This window comes from Phoxinus phoxinus (genome assembly GCF_949152265.1).
Source record: "Phoxinus phoxinus genome assembly, chromosome: 19".
NCBI classification, from domain to species: Eukaryota; Metazoa; Chordata; class Actinopteri; order Cypriniformes; family Leuciscidae; genus Phoxinus; species Phoxinus phoxinus.
The window spans coordinates 26583060-26599881 of NC_136894.1; the positions used below are offsets into that span (position 1 = coordinate 26583060).

Genomic DNA, 16822 nt, shown 5'->3' on the forward strand with positions numbered 1-16822 from the left:
GTCCAGCTAATGACAAACAAATTACCGGTACCAGCTTTTACCAGCTAAAGACCATCAAGAAACCAGTAACCATGTTCCAAAACACAGATCCTTATAAGCTGGATTTTCCAACACACTTCGCCTACTCTTATATTCACCTATTATACTGCAGTAGTCAACATTTGAAGCTCTGCTGCTACAAAAACCTATATGGAACCTATATTTGTAAGTGTAATAGTGCTGCTGACAGGTTGTAAAAATTTTGTATTGTTTAACTATTGACAAAAAAAGCTGCACTTGGCACATACTAACCATTTAGGTCAGTTTCACTTTTTCTGATCCCCTTTAATATCTGCTTTGCAATTATCGGACTAGACACTGCATCAAAGTACTAAAGGTCTCTGCCCTCAACGGGACCGTGCTGCTCCATTAATTGAGGTGAACACTCAAACTCTGTTCGCTATAATTGGCTCTGTTAGTGGTGCTTACTTGTGATTGGTTGACAAGCTGTGAAGCTGGGGAGATTTCACCTACTCTACAGTGCAGCGTCATGCTGTGGTTTGATTATTATGGAGGCCTGTGAATGCTTTTTGTACATTTAAAGTGCTATTCTAGGGAGAAGTTCTTATATGACTGCAATGAGTGTACAAGAATGGCCATTTTTTTCCACAAAATGTTTGAGATCTTCTTCTAACCCTGCAGGGGGGAAGGTTTATGACAAATGATGCTGTCAGAAAACAAGTACTTTGGCTCTTTTGCTTTGGGAGAAAATAAAATGTCATTTTATATGAATTTCTCTCATTCACTCTCTAACACATACGTACACAGCATGAAAGGCAATGCATCAACTCATAGCATTAATGTTCTGTGCAATAAATGTGTTCATTAATGCATGCCGCACACTATATGGTCGAGACATGGGCTAGTTGTCACACTTTTTACCCAAGAGAATATTTTTCAGAGTCTTTGCAACAACAAATAAAGCTATTGCAAAAATATCCCGTTCATTTAACACGCAGGTTAACACATGACCGTGTGACAACATGCCCCAATTGTGTCACTCTAGTCTATAGGGTAACCTGCTATTTAAACAACCTATGGGCTTTTCCACAGATTTGAAAACAATGTGACAACTAGCCCCGGGTTCCCCTGTTTTAAATCCACGCTTCCCACAGGGAAAAGGCTTCATGCTAAGAAATTTGTCAAAACTACAAATGTTTAGAAGCTGTAAAACTTTTCAAAGGCACTTTTTCACATCTTCTACCAACTGCAAGATGCAGTGACAGATAACTATATCCATAAAACTGTCTCAATACAAGACACGGTTCAAGAGTTGCCGCAATCTAAGGTTTATTGCTTTTACGTGAAATGTTTTCATAATCATGACTAGAATGTGTAGCTTGAATAAATATGCTGTTCTGAAGTGTGCTTAATTGTCTTTTCGAGGCACCCACTGTCAAGGATGAGAGTCGTCTTTCCTGTGCATCATTGTGTTTTCAAGGGAGTTATGGGAGACAGAGATTTTAATAACTACCCAAGGGAATAAATTAGACTGTAAGAAACTCCATACAAAACTACAGTATAAAATGCTGAAATATGTCAATCCTTTATAGAGGTGTCAAATAAGATATGGCTCTATAGAGGCATCTGAAAGGATGCAATGTGCATCATTTGCACAGCGCAAATCATCAACAACCACGTGTAAAAAGAAACTATTCAGCAGCATATCTATCAAAATTCATCTGCATAACTTTCGGAACTGAATGCTGAATTCATAACACCACTGCATTTCAAGTACCATTCATCCTTAAACCATGCATCCACAATATGTGAGCAAACTTTCGCCAAAATATTACTCAGCATAGCACACATGATGCAACAGAAAAGACTCTTCATGGTAACAAAGCCCATAGCATCTTGAAACCAACTCTAGATCAACAATGTTTCGTTGCCATGCTAAGAGGCTTTCCTCTGGTGGTTTTAACATTCCAAATGGATCCGACATCTGGGCCGAGCACCAGCTCTCTGGCTGTGAGGGAGCTCCAGAACAATGACAAAATTATACGGAAGCTTCCTGTTGCCCTAAACACAGCACTGCTTGAAAGCAACAAACATTCAAGTCAAGATGCTCCCTCCACTCGAGCCACTTTATTTCACTGACATCCGTTTAATTTTGAGAGACTAGGCAACGTGAACATGAAAGGCCCGCCTCGTCTCTTCATGTATAACGGAGAGGAATCAGATAGACTTCAAGATTCTTTTGATCCAAGGATTTGAAAATGTTTAATTGCACCATGTTGATAGCTGTCATTACACTGTAATCATGATTCCTGAAGAGTACACCAACATAGCAATTCACACTGGCAAATAACAGGCCGCTTTCTATAGCTATATGTAATTGTGCATATAGGCTACACTGTAGCCATATCAATTTACAGATTATAGGGTAAACAAGGTTCTGCTAACAGATATAATATTGCATTTTTCTTGTAAAAGAGCATCACAGAATTAGTCATGCACCACAAATGTATTTATTTATTTGTTATCAATGTGTTTTGCTTTCCTGTTAAAAACACATCTAGCATCCTGGATTTATGAGGTTTAGTAGTGGGAAAAAAGTTTGTCAAGTCTTTGGATCACATGAATAAATTACATTTTAAAATATAGCCTATGTAAACAATAAACATTTATTTTAAATTGTAATAATATTTCACAATATTCACCGTCTCACTGTATTGATTATTAAACAAATTTACCCTTGGTGAACATAACTTAGAGAGGCAATTTATACAAAACATACTTTCTAAAAAAAGTATTTCAAAACATACTTTCTAAATCTTATGTAGGCTAAGCCAAGTAATAGGCTACTGGTCATAAACGCTACATAACCTTCGGTGTAATATAAGACCCCTGTGCTCTTTCCTATGCCAGTAAAGCTTCCGCCAACATCACGGCGATCATGGCGAGACTGCAACATTATTGCAACAAGTTAAACAATTAACAATCTGCAATTCAAGTTAATAAAAGTTCTCACCCACCTTCACTTTCTTGTTCCGATCTTTGGAGACTCCTGATCTTATCTTACTTATCTTGATCTTACCTTAAATAGGCCTACATAAAATGTTTCCAATTCACCACTAAAGTATTCCCAACGCATTCTCATCCTTGGGCGTCATATACTGACGCTTTTGACAAATCGTCTACATCTAACGCACATGGCACCCTTTAGCGTCAATATGACACGCACAGAGCTTTGTTCGGCACCATTTCCACAGTTAAACGCATGTTTATTTAGAACCCTGGATGGCGGAAAATGTAACTTGGGATTTCGCTAAGAGAGATACAACGCGGATTGATACATAAAGCGTCACTGAGTAGGACGTCGATTGGTTTGTATCTTTGCATTGTTGGGTTGAGTGGTTGGTCAATGTCATTATTCAGAAATATTTGACTGGTTAATGCTGTATTTAGTTAATACAGCGAACCATGAAATAATTATTTAAATCATTTCTCAGTTTTTTTAATCGTGCAATCTATTGTGCCCTTGCAATGGTATTTGACATTCACATAACTAGGCCTGACAGTTGATCGATGGAGGCCAAACTTTTTAAAAACACCTTTTTTAGTTTGTTACTTTTACATTACTAATTCAGATCACTCTTTCGACAACACATTGTCCCAAAACATTCCAACAAAGTGCCTTACACTCCCACTGAACAATCTAAAGTGACAATGGGAACAAAAAACTCCCTGATGTTTACGCTGATGACAAACCTTGGGAGGAACCAATACCCGCTGTCGGCCAAGGCTTACCCGTAGTGGGGTAGGATATCTGTCAAGTGATAATCCACAAAAGTGGTTAAGCGGAAAAAACACACACAGTGATGATAATACCACCATCTGAAGGGAAGAACAGTTCTACCAGAAAGAGTCGGGAGAATAAAACTGTGACACTTAAACATTTATTAACAGCCCAGCAAGCAAGTTCTTTGGCGTAGGCCCCGTCCAGCTTGCAATCCGAGGGTCCGGAGTCCGGACTCTGCATATCCTGCCTGAAGACGAAGACACCCTGCGAGGTATGGAAAGGGACCATCCTGGTGGTGGTGGGGAGGATGGAGCTGAATGGAAGCGTCAGCATCTGCGAACCCAGACGTGTGTAAGTACCGATCTTTTATACCACAAGTATAAGAATATGATTGGATAGATGAGAAGGTAATAAGTGACGTAACAATTGAGTCTTCCCGGCAGAACTTGCTAAAGCTTTCATTTCTCGACTCCTGGGGCCCTTTAGCCTACATAGCAAACTGACATTGAATCAATGTGGAAACGACGTTTCTCGTGACATTGAAACAACATCGTTTTGCTCATCGAATTAACGTTGAATCAACGTCAGACACGCCATTCAACCGCATTTCAATGTTGAATCGATGTTTTATTTTCGGTGTAATAACGTTCTGAAGTTGAAATTTGATTGATGATTGATACTAACCTTTACAACTAAAAATCAACGTTGAATCGACATCGGTCTGCTATCTGGGAATTATACCTCTAATTAGAATTATGCCTAGTATACAGTAAATCAATTATAGATATCTTTGATGACAATTTCTACAAGTAACTCATTTGTAGATATCAAAAAATATTTACCAATGGAAGTCAATGGGAGAATATAACTGGTCAAAATAATATTGTAGGTAATTCCAATTAAGATGAGTCAAAATTGCAGAATAGATATCTGGAATTAGAAATTTGACTAGTCAAAACTAAATTATGACTAGTACAGACAATGACATTAAATGCTAATAATGCTATAGTCTCTAAATAAGCAGGAATGCTGATAGGCTGTCGCTCTTGGCAATAACTCCAAATACAAGGGAGGGAACTTACCCTGCATACATACAAAGCAACCATATAAATGATTTTGAACTCGTCCAGATGCATATAATTAATTATAATATCAACTAATTGGCTGTTTAATTAAATATAATGATTATAATGACTTCTAATGGTTATTCACAGTGAGTTTTTATAGCAGCGCCGGTCAAACCCGCACAAGTGACTGGACTACTGATTGCATTTATATCAATATCTTAGATCAATGGGCTACCCCCCCCCCCCCCCCCCCCCAAAAAAACAATAACCTTGATTATACCTTTCCTTGCACAGAACTAAAAATAAAATGTTTTGTTAGTAAAATACAACTTTTTTTTCTTATTTTGCCTGTAATTTGAAATAAGGGAAATTAATGTTGAAATATACTGTTAGGTTAATAAAAAAATGACAAAAAGTTCCACAGTATTCTTTGTAGTAACCTGTAGCCTAAATACAGTACCATCACTGTAATTGGTATCGCTCCATTGGATTTTTTAGCACAGCATACAGATTTTAAGAAGCCCCTTAATTGTTAAATAGGCGAATAAACAAACTCTTACTAACTCAAATTTATTGACTATTTCTAACTATTGCAATTAGCTCTACACTTTTTATTGGAGCTCAACATTACTCGGTTCAACTTAAATCTTAACCTGTATTTATCACTGGAATATATTGCCTGTATAATGGACTGGCCATTTATCCCGTTTGGTTCCCTGCCTTCTGCCTAGGAACAGCACTGGGATAGGCTCCAGCATCCCCATGACCCTATAGGACAAGCAGTTTGGAAAACAGATAGATGAATTGATTTACTTTGGTGTTCCAGTTGTAAGATACGGTTAACTCTGGTCATTAGTCTGAGTGCTCCACTTGAATCTGCAAGACAAGGTATTTCAACACCACAGTCAAAACACCATGGATGCGTCTGAGATTCCCTCAGGATTGGTGTTTTAGTCATTCACATATGGAACATTACAAATAGTTTTACTCTTAATAAGGCTTGCATGCCACCTGTAGTTATTTTTATTTGCTGTCATGAAGGGACACACAACAACCAACCACAAAAATATGCCTGAGTATATAGCCTACTTCTTTTAATAATCCTGACCTTTTATGGTCTGCAAATATGCATATCCTCTAAAGAAACCAGAATAAATATATTGGGACTTAAATTTCAAAATAACTGAATGTCATCGCACTGTAATATGTATATTGTTGTGCCCTCTGCTGTGGAAAAAAGAGAACAACCACAAGTTTAAACAGTTTACAAATGGTGGTTGTGGTTCTTTGTATTGGTTAGTAGAGGGAGTTGGGTAAAATGATCATCCACTAAGCCTTTACATTGGAGTGAATGACTGATTTCTATGAAAGGAGCACTGGCAAAAGGATATCAATATAAAAAAAATCAAGTTACATTTTGAAGAAGCTCCCAGTATTTTCCCTAAAATAAATAAAGCATTTCTCCCGGTTTCAGAGACAAGGCTTAAATCTAAAGTGCATGTTTGAGCTGTTTTAACTGAAAATAACTTCCACTGGCATTTCTTAAAATATGTCACTGCGTTTTGCCTCAAGATGCACACCAGTAAAAAAAAAAAAAAATAGTTTATAAAAAGCTTTCTTTTATAAAAGCTACTAAAATGCCCTAATTGAACTATGGCCTAATCCTGGTTTAATCTAAAACCTGTCTGTGAAACCAGGCCTTAGAATGTTTAACCTTTTATTAGGTTGCATAATGTTCTTCTACAGATAAATGTGAATAATGGGCAGCATAACAAGTCTCTAGAATGGCACAATGCTTTATTATATATACTTTTCATATAAACCAGGGGTGACCCAATCCTTTTCCTGGAGTGTTCAGATCCAACACATGTCTGAATTATATATTGCCTGTAGTGCTCCTGAATATCTTAATAACCTGGTTCAGTTGTGTTTGATCAGGGCTGGAGCTGAACTGTACAGGAAGGTAGATCTCCAGGAACAGGATTGGACACCACTGGTATCAACAACTGTTTTTTTGTTCATAGTATTCGCATTACCATAATCTCATGTTATTACATTTTCAGCAGGCTTACCAGTAAGGGAAGTTGTCTCACTGGAACAAATTTTTCATTTAAAATGTTATGATTCATCTTTTCTCTTCCTCTTCAGTGAAGGAAAAAGCACAAAACTTGCCTGCAAAGTTATTTTGCGATATTACATTACAAACTGAAACAATGGATGCAAGCAAGTGAAAAGCACATATAATGTATTAGTCAAACCAGTTATCCACAAACAAAACCTAAATTTGACATCACAACCAGAACAAGCACTGCTTTCACCATGACAACTTTCATCGTTTAAAAAATTGGAACATCCAAAGTATGGGATATTGTTTATTCCAGAACAAAAACAAAATATGGTATTACAAGTTTAGAAAACTGAAATTATGCATATTGTGAAAAACAAGGGTAAAAAAGGCAGTTAGAGATGCATAATGAGAACAGATGGGGTTGCCGTGCTTTGTGTTTAAACAGCACACCAAAGTAACCCAGCAGCAGGCTGGCCCACATCAGAACTAAAAATGCAGTTTCTTTATGGTGGTGGTTTAAATATGAACCAAGAAATCAATACATAAACTGCCCCATCCACACCACACCCATCAACTTAAGGACTGTGCAAAACGTGGCATCTGAAGGTTTTATTGAAACACCTTGTACAAAACAAAGAGAAAAAGTTACATGGAATTTGTGCTCTAGAGCAGCACAAGATTAACTAAAAAAAATAAAAGGACTAAAGGGGACAAGGAACAAAAATCATTTATCCCGCATAATTTGCCTTGTCGTCCGTCCATGCTTGAACAGGACTGGTCGTTTTGTTAAGGATGCCATACTAAAAAGTCTCAAATCAGAGGTAATCATTTTCAGCTTTTTTCCTTGAGGGGGGCTGCTGGGGGGGGGAACAGCAGCACAACAACAGGGTCGGCTGGGTTAGGAGTCGGGGGAGGGGAGGGGTCAGTTCACATCAGCTTCTAGAACCCGTGGACTTTGAGCTGCTCCTCTTTGGCCAGTTCAATCTGTAAGATGAAGGAAAAGGGTCCATTAAATCAGCTACTACCAAAAGGCCAACAGATTATACATCAAAAGTCATCGAGCGCTTACTTACATCAGTGAGAAACTGGCAAATGTTCTTGCGCTGATCACCTTGCAGCTGAATTACTTCACCATACTCAGGGTGCTCAATCACAGTCCCATTGCAGGCAAATTTCTGAAAATGCAAATAAGGTCATGTTAAAAAAACGCTCCACCCATGCAACCGTTAACCATTTAAGAGCGATTATTTTTTTCAGAGGGACTTAAATGACAACCTTCTTGAAGGCCTTGACTAGCTTCTTTTTATCATAGTCATCGGCTATGCCCTGAACCGTGGTCAGAGTCTTCCGCCCGTTCCGCTGTTGAATTCTTATGTGGATGTAGTCCTCTGTCCCAGCTGGGAGCCGATCATCACCCTTAGTTGCATCAGCAAAGGGGTCTTCAGAAAGATAAACAACAGGCATTAGCAATGTCCGTGGTATCAGATTTCCTGCTTTGACGTTTCTTGTAAAGTGTGATTAGGTTGACATGGGTCAAAGCTAATCTTTAAACTAAGGCACTTGATGTACTTAATAAATTGACTTAAGGATAATTACTCTAATTAATGCCATTATTCCCAAAATATTTGTGCATGTAAAATTTTAGTCTGTAAGAACATGTTGTAACGAAGCAAACCATCTCCTTTAACTACAGGGTAGAGTTCAGGTCTGATCTGGTTGTTCATTAACCGTTTGTGTATCGGCTCAGTTTAATTTGTCAAAAGATTATTTCTATTGGCCTACAGCCTAAGATCAACGATTTCTGTTTTACACGGAAATTGTCTTCAGTTCTGACATCAATCAAAACACACAGGGGCTCGAGATGTTTTTAAAGATGTTTTCGAAATCTAAAAATAAGCCGTCATGGAGTGGCGTCTTCCATTTTGTCTCTCGTCCAGAAAAACAAGCTGGCGATCAAAATCGAGGTATCGTTAGAGCATAATCTTTGAGATGAATCTCGATTTAATTCGAAATAAACGTATAAAACTCGACGACAACCAACTGAAAGATAATTAAGGACCGATTTAACACGGATAAGCTATTTTAATTAGGCGAGTAACCGATATTTGGAGCGAACCAAACAAGAATAAAAACTGAGGCCTGCCTAGCTTTTGTTTCTGACAGGGATTTTCGACGACAAAAATCATTCATCAAAAACACGAAACTAGTTTTAGACTCGGTAAATGGAATTGTTGTTCACAAATTGACATGTTTAACAGTCGTGTTATGATTTATTTGATAAACATCAACGTCACACTGATGTTTTCTTTCGCCCTTCCCCCCACACAATAAAATAATACGTTTTCAGAGATGTGAAATCTTACCAAAAGTTTGGAGGTTCTGGATAGCGGACATACGATAAGATTCCCTTTCCTTTCGGACGACAACGGGTGATCTTGCTGTTTAGTTTTCTTAGTAATCTGGGCTGATTATTGAGGGGGGGTTCTCTCACTCGGTGCTTCTTCAGCGTTTGCCGAGCTTACAAAATGGCGACAATATGATTCGGGCACTTGAAAACAGCTCTGCTTAGCCCCGCCTCCAATCGAGGACATGACGTCACCCAAACGCAAGATTTCTGCTGTCTCTAACGTAAGTGTTATGGTTAGGTAGGGTAAATGTTTCGGCATTTTTAGGTCAAATATGGACATTATTATAAATGGTGTTAGATTACTTTTAGATTACTATGAAACATTGATTTACCGTAACCAAATAACATTTGAAAAATCTATGGATATCAAAGAGTTTAGACACCTTTTACGGATTAAACACCAAATGAGAATGAAAACAAGGCTGTGGGGGATACACAGTCCAGTTGTACCGTGTTTACCCCAAAATTAAATTTGTCATAATTTCCCCCTTATGTTGCTCATAAACCGTAAGACTCATCTTCTGAACACAAATAAATATGTTTTTAATGAAAGCTGAGCGATTTCTATGCAATTTACACTTCATAGTAGCCTAGTCATTCAAAAGAATCCAAGTGTAGCCTATGTTAAATCACATAGGCTATATTAAAGTACATCTGAAGAATAGAGAATTTCATCAGAATATGCTACGTAGCTAAATGGACATGAAGAAATATGTTTTTTAGAAGCAGATGGTGTAGTTACGGTATCTACCAGCAGAGGCCAATGAAGCCATGCTGACCAACCAAAAAATCTTGGTGCAACCAGTTCATTGTATAAAGCAGCCGCGGCGCTACCATTGGGCCCGGGTGGGCCTGGGCCCACCCATTTTAGGTCCGGGCCCACCCATTTTGACCCAGTTCATCCAATAAGCAGCCAGAGGAAAGCTTTGAGTGAAAGCGCCAATCAGCGGCTTCTACCCCACGTGTGGACTCTTAAGCCTGCCCACAGGCTGCATCGTCACCATCAAGCGATCCAATGAAATGAATGACTTTAGCGCGAAAGCTTTTCAAGCAAGCTCAATGAGACAGACACATACAGTAGCTAATATGAAACGCAAAACAAAACAAAGCAGCTTATTTTCATTTCAATTCAGCAAAAAATGCTCAGAGGAGCTGGACCAGGAGGAGGAAACTCCGTCCTGCTCGGCCGCCCTTTCCCCAACAAGTCCTCCAGTAGCCACCCCCTCACACCAGCAAGGCAAGTAAGGTTAGGCCGCCCGCAAAGGCTGTCTGTATCAGGGATTAAAGTTCTCCGCCGCTACGACGGATTTCTGTTAATTGCAGGGTTCCCGCCTGTCCTAATTTTTTTTATTCACTTTTCATAATTTTAAGGCCGTAAATATGCTTACGTTTCTCAAATAGTGTAATAAATGTCTTAATTTCAGTTTGAATAGGTCTTAAATTAAGGAAAGATGAAGTGTAGCCTATTTACATTACTTAGGGGGATGTGATCAAAGCCTGGAGTGGAGCGAAAACACTTTCCTCTCTCCACTCTAAGCGTTCTGTAATCACTCAGCTCTGACTCCACTCCGGGTTTTCCATCCCCGTACACGGGAAAAACTGCTCCATGTTCAACTTCACCTCATTTTAAAAGTTATTCAAATATGTTTGTTTTTTATCTCATGAATTTCTGAATTTATAATAATATAATATTTATAATATTGTATGTAACGGTTTGGAAAAGTATTCTACACGTTTAATAAATAGAATAATATAGCAGTGAATGCGCCTAGGCCTAGAGAAATGCACATTTGGATTAAGAGAGTCTGTTTCTATTCGTATTGAATAGTTGTGCATTGATTTGTATCGAATTTGAATTTCAAGCTTTATAGCTAGTCTATTTAGGATATAGAATGCCTGTGAAGTAAAAAAAAAAACATTTTATGAGACACGCTCCAGTTAATGTGCAATCCAATGTCGCGCCGGCACCTCGTCTTGATTACATTGTCGGCTATATTTGCTTCTCATTTATTAAATCTAGGCAATTATTTTATGAAACATAGATTAAAATCATTTTTGATCGTTTTTTCCTGCTGTTTGTGTTTAGCAGCTGTGTCAGTTTCAATGCTGCTGTTATTTCATGTCGACGATATGTTCTTCTGTCATTCTGAATTTATAAGAAAGATGATTGGTAAATAAATGGAGAGAGAGAAACAGACCCTCCAAATATATAATTCCGTTTCAGTCTTTTTGTGTAGCCTATTGAACGTTCAAAAGAGATCAATGAAGTTATGTTTACTGCCAAGACAAGAGGACAGCGACACAAGAGAGTTTTATTTCTCATGCCATTTAATCATGTTTTTGCGTGCATATACGCACTGTAAACCCCTTGGGTAGGATTAGGGGTGCGGAGTGCCTGCCTATTACACGCCATAAAGTGCGTACCATATGCACGCGAAAACTGTGTGTCATGCAGGCAAAAAAAACAAAAACATTTTTGGCGTATAAATGACACGAGAAATACAATTCGTGGTATAGATACGATCATACGCACTTTCATTAGAACGTGTTGCGTAGGTAGGCTACGTGGTCGCTGTCCTCAGAAAAGCGCTGAAACGGAGATGAAGGGGACTATTTGGCTTATTTTAACTGGCCCATCCAGTTTTCTGGAGGCCCACCTACAATCAAAATCCTGGCGCCGCTACTGGTATAAAGAGAACGAAAGAAAACCGCACAATGAAAGCAGCAGGGGGAGCAAATGCACTATTTGATGCAAAACGTTGCCTATACTTGGCAGCCTTATGAAATTATCATTTACTAGTAAAGTGGCGAGGGACAAATCCGACAACATCTCCGTGTCATCTGAGCGTGTTTTTGGAAAAGCCAAGAATACTTTACAAACTTTATATGGAGTGACTGAATCAATTAGTTGTCTAGGCATCCAAACTCTCTTTTAATACAAAATATTCCAAACTGAGTTAGTTCACATGATCATGACCTCATTGGGGAATTCCTGGATTTTCATTTCATGTGCCAATAAAAGTGCATGTATGTGGTCCAGAGGTAAATGTTTTTATTTTGTTTTGGCCTCTAGGTGGTGCACTTTACTTATGGGACACAATAGCCTATACAAGTGAAAGTCACAAAATTTTCATTACATATTTATTTTGTGATTTTCCATGGTGTATTAATCTATTAAAAGACTGAATCTATTTATGCTTCAAATCACATTTACTTCTTTTACTGCAGTTTCATCAACATACCTATTCATATATGGCAACTTTGTGATCTTTCATTTGCCAGTGTATGGCTGAAACTAATTCTCTCAGCGAATCACAGAAAAGTCTGCAAAAATATAATAAAATGGCCAAATCTGTGTTAATACAAATATATTTTCCGTAATGATTTTAACACTGCATTAACATGTCCTGGCAGAAAATTAACAGTAGGCCTACCCTTTCAGTTTTTTTAAAAGTGCATATCAACATGCATATATTATAGAAATAAATGTTTAGATAAAGGGTACTTAACATTAATCATTCAGTGTTTCTCAATCCTGCTTCCTCCAGCTCTGCACATTTGAGGTGTCTCAATGATCGGACACACCCAGTGCAGGTCATGAGTAGCACAATACTCACGAGCTAATGGCATGAATCAGGGTTAGATAAGAAAGACATCACCATAGAATCAGGATTGAGAAATACTTGAGTAGATCAAGCGACAGCACCCACTGGGAGGACAATAACCAGAAGCTGTACCAGACACTCCCTCGAACTGTCTCTCTGTGAGCAAGGGCACTTGTGCAAGAACCAGGAGGTAGGGAGTGAAATCAATATAGATCAGTATAACAAAAAAATAACAAAAAGTTGCCTTTGCCTGGATTTTGACAACTTCAATAGCAATCAATTCAGTAAGAAGAGAAAAGATTTTGAGGCAGAACTCTTTATGCTATGGAGCTGTTTTCACAAGGCAATCTTGTTAAACACAACAGCGGATGTTGGAAAATGTTGCACAAGTTTTTATCACAAGGGCAGATTTTCATTGGAATGGCTCCAGATAAAAAGGAGAATGCCCTACAATGGCACTGTCCCAGAAACACTCTCTGTTTAAAAAGAAACAATTACAGTTTTATACTTTCTACAGTTTTAACGGCATTGTTTGCAGTATACTTTGCGCTGCATTCACATGCGAAGCTAAAGCACTTTCCTAACATCACTCAGATTGCCAAATGCTTTTAAATGCTAAGAGTTTTTCATCCTTGCCGCAGTCACCTTTGGCTTGTTTACCGAGATATTAAAGACATTAAGGAAAGATTTTCTGTAAAGATACTTGTAAAACAACATGGATTGTGCAAAGCACTGTACAAATATAATGACCTGACTTGGCTTAATGAATTAATAAATCATGTACTTATGTCGGACCATGTTTACACGGACAGGGCTTGTCTTAAACTGCCGCACGCATTAGAGATATTTGAAGCATGTTGATGATGATGCTCTATGATGATGTTTTACCTCAATTTAAAAAACTGCATCGTCACAATCTTTACAAGAGTTTTATGAGTAATGCATAACTTGTAAGCAACTTTCCACCAGGACTATTTGTGCCAAGTGAGTTAAAGGGATTGTTGTTTTGAAGACAGTATTTTTAAGGAATTTTGCACAGTGAAAGTTTTGTTTGGGACCCCACTGACTTCCAAAGACAGTAATAAATGATATGATACATAAGTTATGGCAACATATGTTTTTATATCACTTTAACTCATCGAAATAAGTTTAGCAATTTCACATTTTTTTTTAAATAAGTTATACAAAATTAAACAAATTTTAAGTCAGTTTATTTTAACTTAAGTTGAAATGACTTAAAACTCCAAGTTAATTGTACTTGAAAATTTAAGGCAGCAACTTTTCTTTTTTTTCTTTTCTTTTTCTTTACAGAAAAAAATCATAAAAACAATTCAAGTTAGGAACAACATGGGATAATACATAATGACAATGAAAATTTATTTTCATCCCTTTTAAAGCATACATTGTTTGGTCAAAGCAATAAAGGAATATGACCTTAAACAACTGAACAGCATCAAGGTGACGCACACCAACAAAACGTTCTACTCCGCGACAACATTATGATTACAGGTGTGGTTTGAGCATCAGGTTTTCATGTTCTTTCTTTCTTTTTTTTGATGAGTGACAAAAAGTTTGGTATTTCTTGTACATATAATTCCACTTCCGACCCCCTGGGAGGAAGGCAACTGAATGGACAGCACTGGTAACGGGTAGAACTGGTCGGAGCAGATTTAAGTCTGTTTGCTTGTGAGTTTCAATGAGAGTCCGGTTATGTACACAGCACGACAGCATCTGCATGCTTGACATTGTGGAGATCTTTGCATGAATATGTGTGAAGAATTACTCAAACCGCCGCCCATGGTGTTGCTGTGGATTCCGGTGGATGTTGACAGAGTTATTGCTCCTTTGAATTGGAATTTGGCATGAATATAAAGTTTCAAAAACGGTCATTGCCTTAAGTGTGCTTATTATCTTCTGAGATACGCTCTTCAAAGTGATGAAGATAACATTGGAATCAAAGGGGTTTAGTTGTGTTAACCAGACAGAAAACATGCATTTGTCACATAAGGGTCACAACAAGAGTTTATGCATCCTTAACAAATCAATAGTTTGTTTAGATAGGATAAGAAGGATCACAGGGTCACTCGTATACACTCATCAGACAAAGCATGATACTGATCACTTCAGAAACACTGATGACTATCATGGATTTAAATGAACTCAACAGAGAGAATCCGATTTGAAATGCAAGAACACATTTAATATTCAGACAAAAATGCATATGGTAAACAATATAAATAAACTCGGAGCACAGAGTGAAATCTTCAAGTTTGGTGTTGCTGTTGCACATATGGGTGATAGCCGGTGGCAATGCTCTCAGTTGCACAAGCATTCGTTTTACTAATGAGATACTTGCTATTTTCAGGATTATCAGAGAGAAACAAAACACTGTTTGTTGTCAAAGAAACTATTCATGTGCTGAGATTGTCAGAAGTCACAAAAAGCCAACTGAGGGGAATTGTGCTTGCAGTATTTGAAGATAATTGGGGAGTAGAATGGAAAATACTATAGGGAAAAGACATTGTGCTTATCAGAGTCCGGATAAGTTTGTATCTGAAACCAAGTCATTCAAAAAATGAAAGTTAAATTTCCGTAAAATGCCCTGCAGTCACATTTACTGATGAAGAACAGATTTTAAACTCTGAAAACTCTAATCTTGAGCGTAAACCACATTTTTACAGTGTGTGTGTGTGTGTGTGTGTGTGTGTGTGTGTGTGTGTGTGTGTGTGTGTGTGTGTGTGTGTGTGTGGTCTACTTCAGTGTACGTGATCATAATGTGCGTTTGTCCTTGTGTAACTGCTTTTAAATTAATTCAAGTATGATTCAGCAAGAACGAGTCACTGCAATCTTCTAGAAAGAAAGCTCACAATGGGCTGAGGGCTGTGGTTACAGTATATCAAATCTCTCACAGGCAAGCCAGCTGGAGCACAGATTTCATGCGCAAAATTTTGCAATAAAGCATCTGCAACATATTTCAAGTCAACGATGATGGAATTATTCCATGATATGCACCGAAGACTTACAGTAAACTATAATATACAGTAGCCAACCTGTATAGCCTACAGTAACTGTAAACTATGTACGTTTACAATATAAAAACGGGAGCGTTTTCAACACAATCTCATGAAAGTGCATACCACGAATGTTATTTAGCCTATATTTATAGGCCTATGCCAAAAATGTTTTTTACGTGCATATATGCACTGAAAACTCTTGGGTAGGGGTGGGGAGTTGCGTGCGAATAACACGCCATAAAGTGCGTAATCACGCAAAAACTGCGTATCATATGCACGCAAAAACTATTTTTGGCGTATAAAATGCACGATAAATTACATTCATCGTATAGATAGGCCTATACACACTTTCATGAGATCGGGCTGGCGTTTTTCCTTTGCGTTTTTTCACGTAGCCTATAGAAGACAACGTTGTCAAAAAAACGATCCCGTTCCCACAGATCCGTGAAAATATCTAAAAACGCTGACAGGCCAGGAGTTGGCGATGTAACTTTGTAAAAAAAAATAAAAAATGTTTTTAAAACCTGCTACGCATGTGCACGTCAAAGTTTTCACAAATTCACGTTTTTATAGTTTAGACAGAGACGATAACAGTTTTGCTTACAAAAGTTTGCGTTTTCAGACCCCCAAAACGCCATTGTTGTATGAACGGGAAAAAAATCATTAAAACGTTTTTTTTCCGTTTTTAGTTGAAAATGGTGTCGTGTAAACGAACCCAAAAATGAGTCCTCACATAAGCTCCTTTGTTTGCACTGGAGCTTGTGGGGTGTCATGTAGGGTCTAGTTACAAGAGAAGGTGTTGAAAAGCTTTCTGCAGCCCACAGTTCTGTCTGAACAAGTGTTATATTCAAATCCCCACACATAACATTCTATTGCA

General features: G+C 38.0%; 1 protein-coding gene and 1 long non-coding RNA gene across 2 annotated transcripts in view; one reads left to right on the top strand and one right to left on the bottom strand.

Moving 5' to 3' along the window:
* Positions 1-16822, top strand: part of LOC306986670 — a 392716-nt gene that overhangs the window by 33892 nt on the left and 342002 nt on the right. The window lies entirely within an intron of this gene.
* eif1 (eukaryotic translation initiation factor 1) lies at positions 7211-9547 on the bottom strand. Its single transcript, XM_079591074.1, has 4 exons — positions 9283-9547; positions 8195-8358; positions 7993-8094; positions 7211-7903 (listed from the first exon to the last, which is right to left on the bottom strand). Exons 1-4 carry the CDS (start codon positions 9311-9313, stop codon positions 7859-7861), a joined length of 342 nt encoding a protein of 113 aa, XP_079447200.1. The 5' UTR covers positions 9314-9547; the 3' UTR covers positions 7211-7858.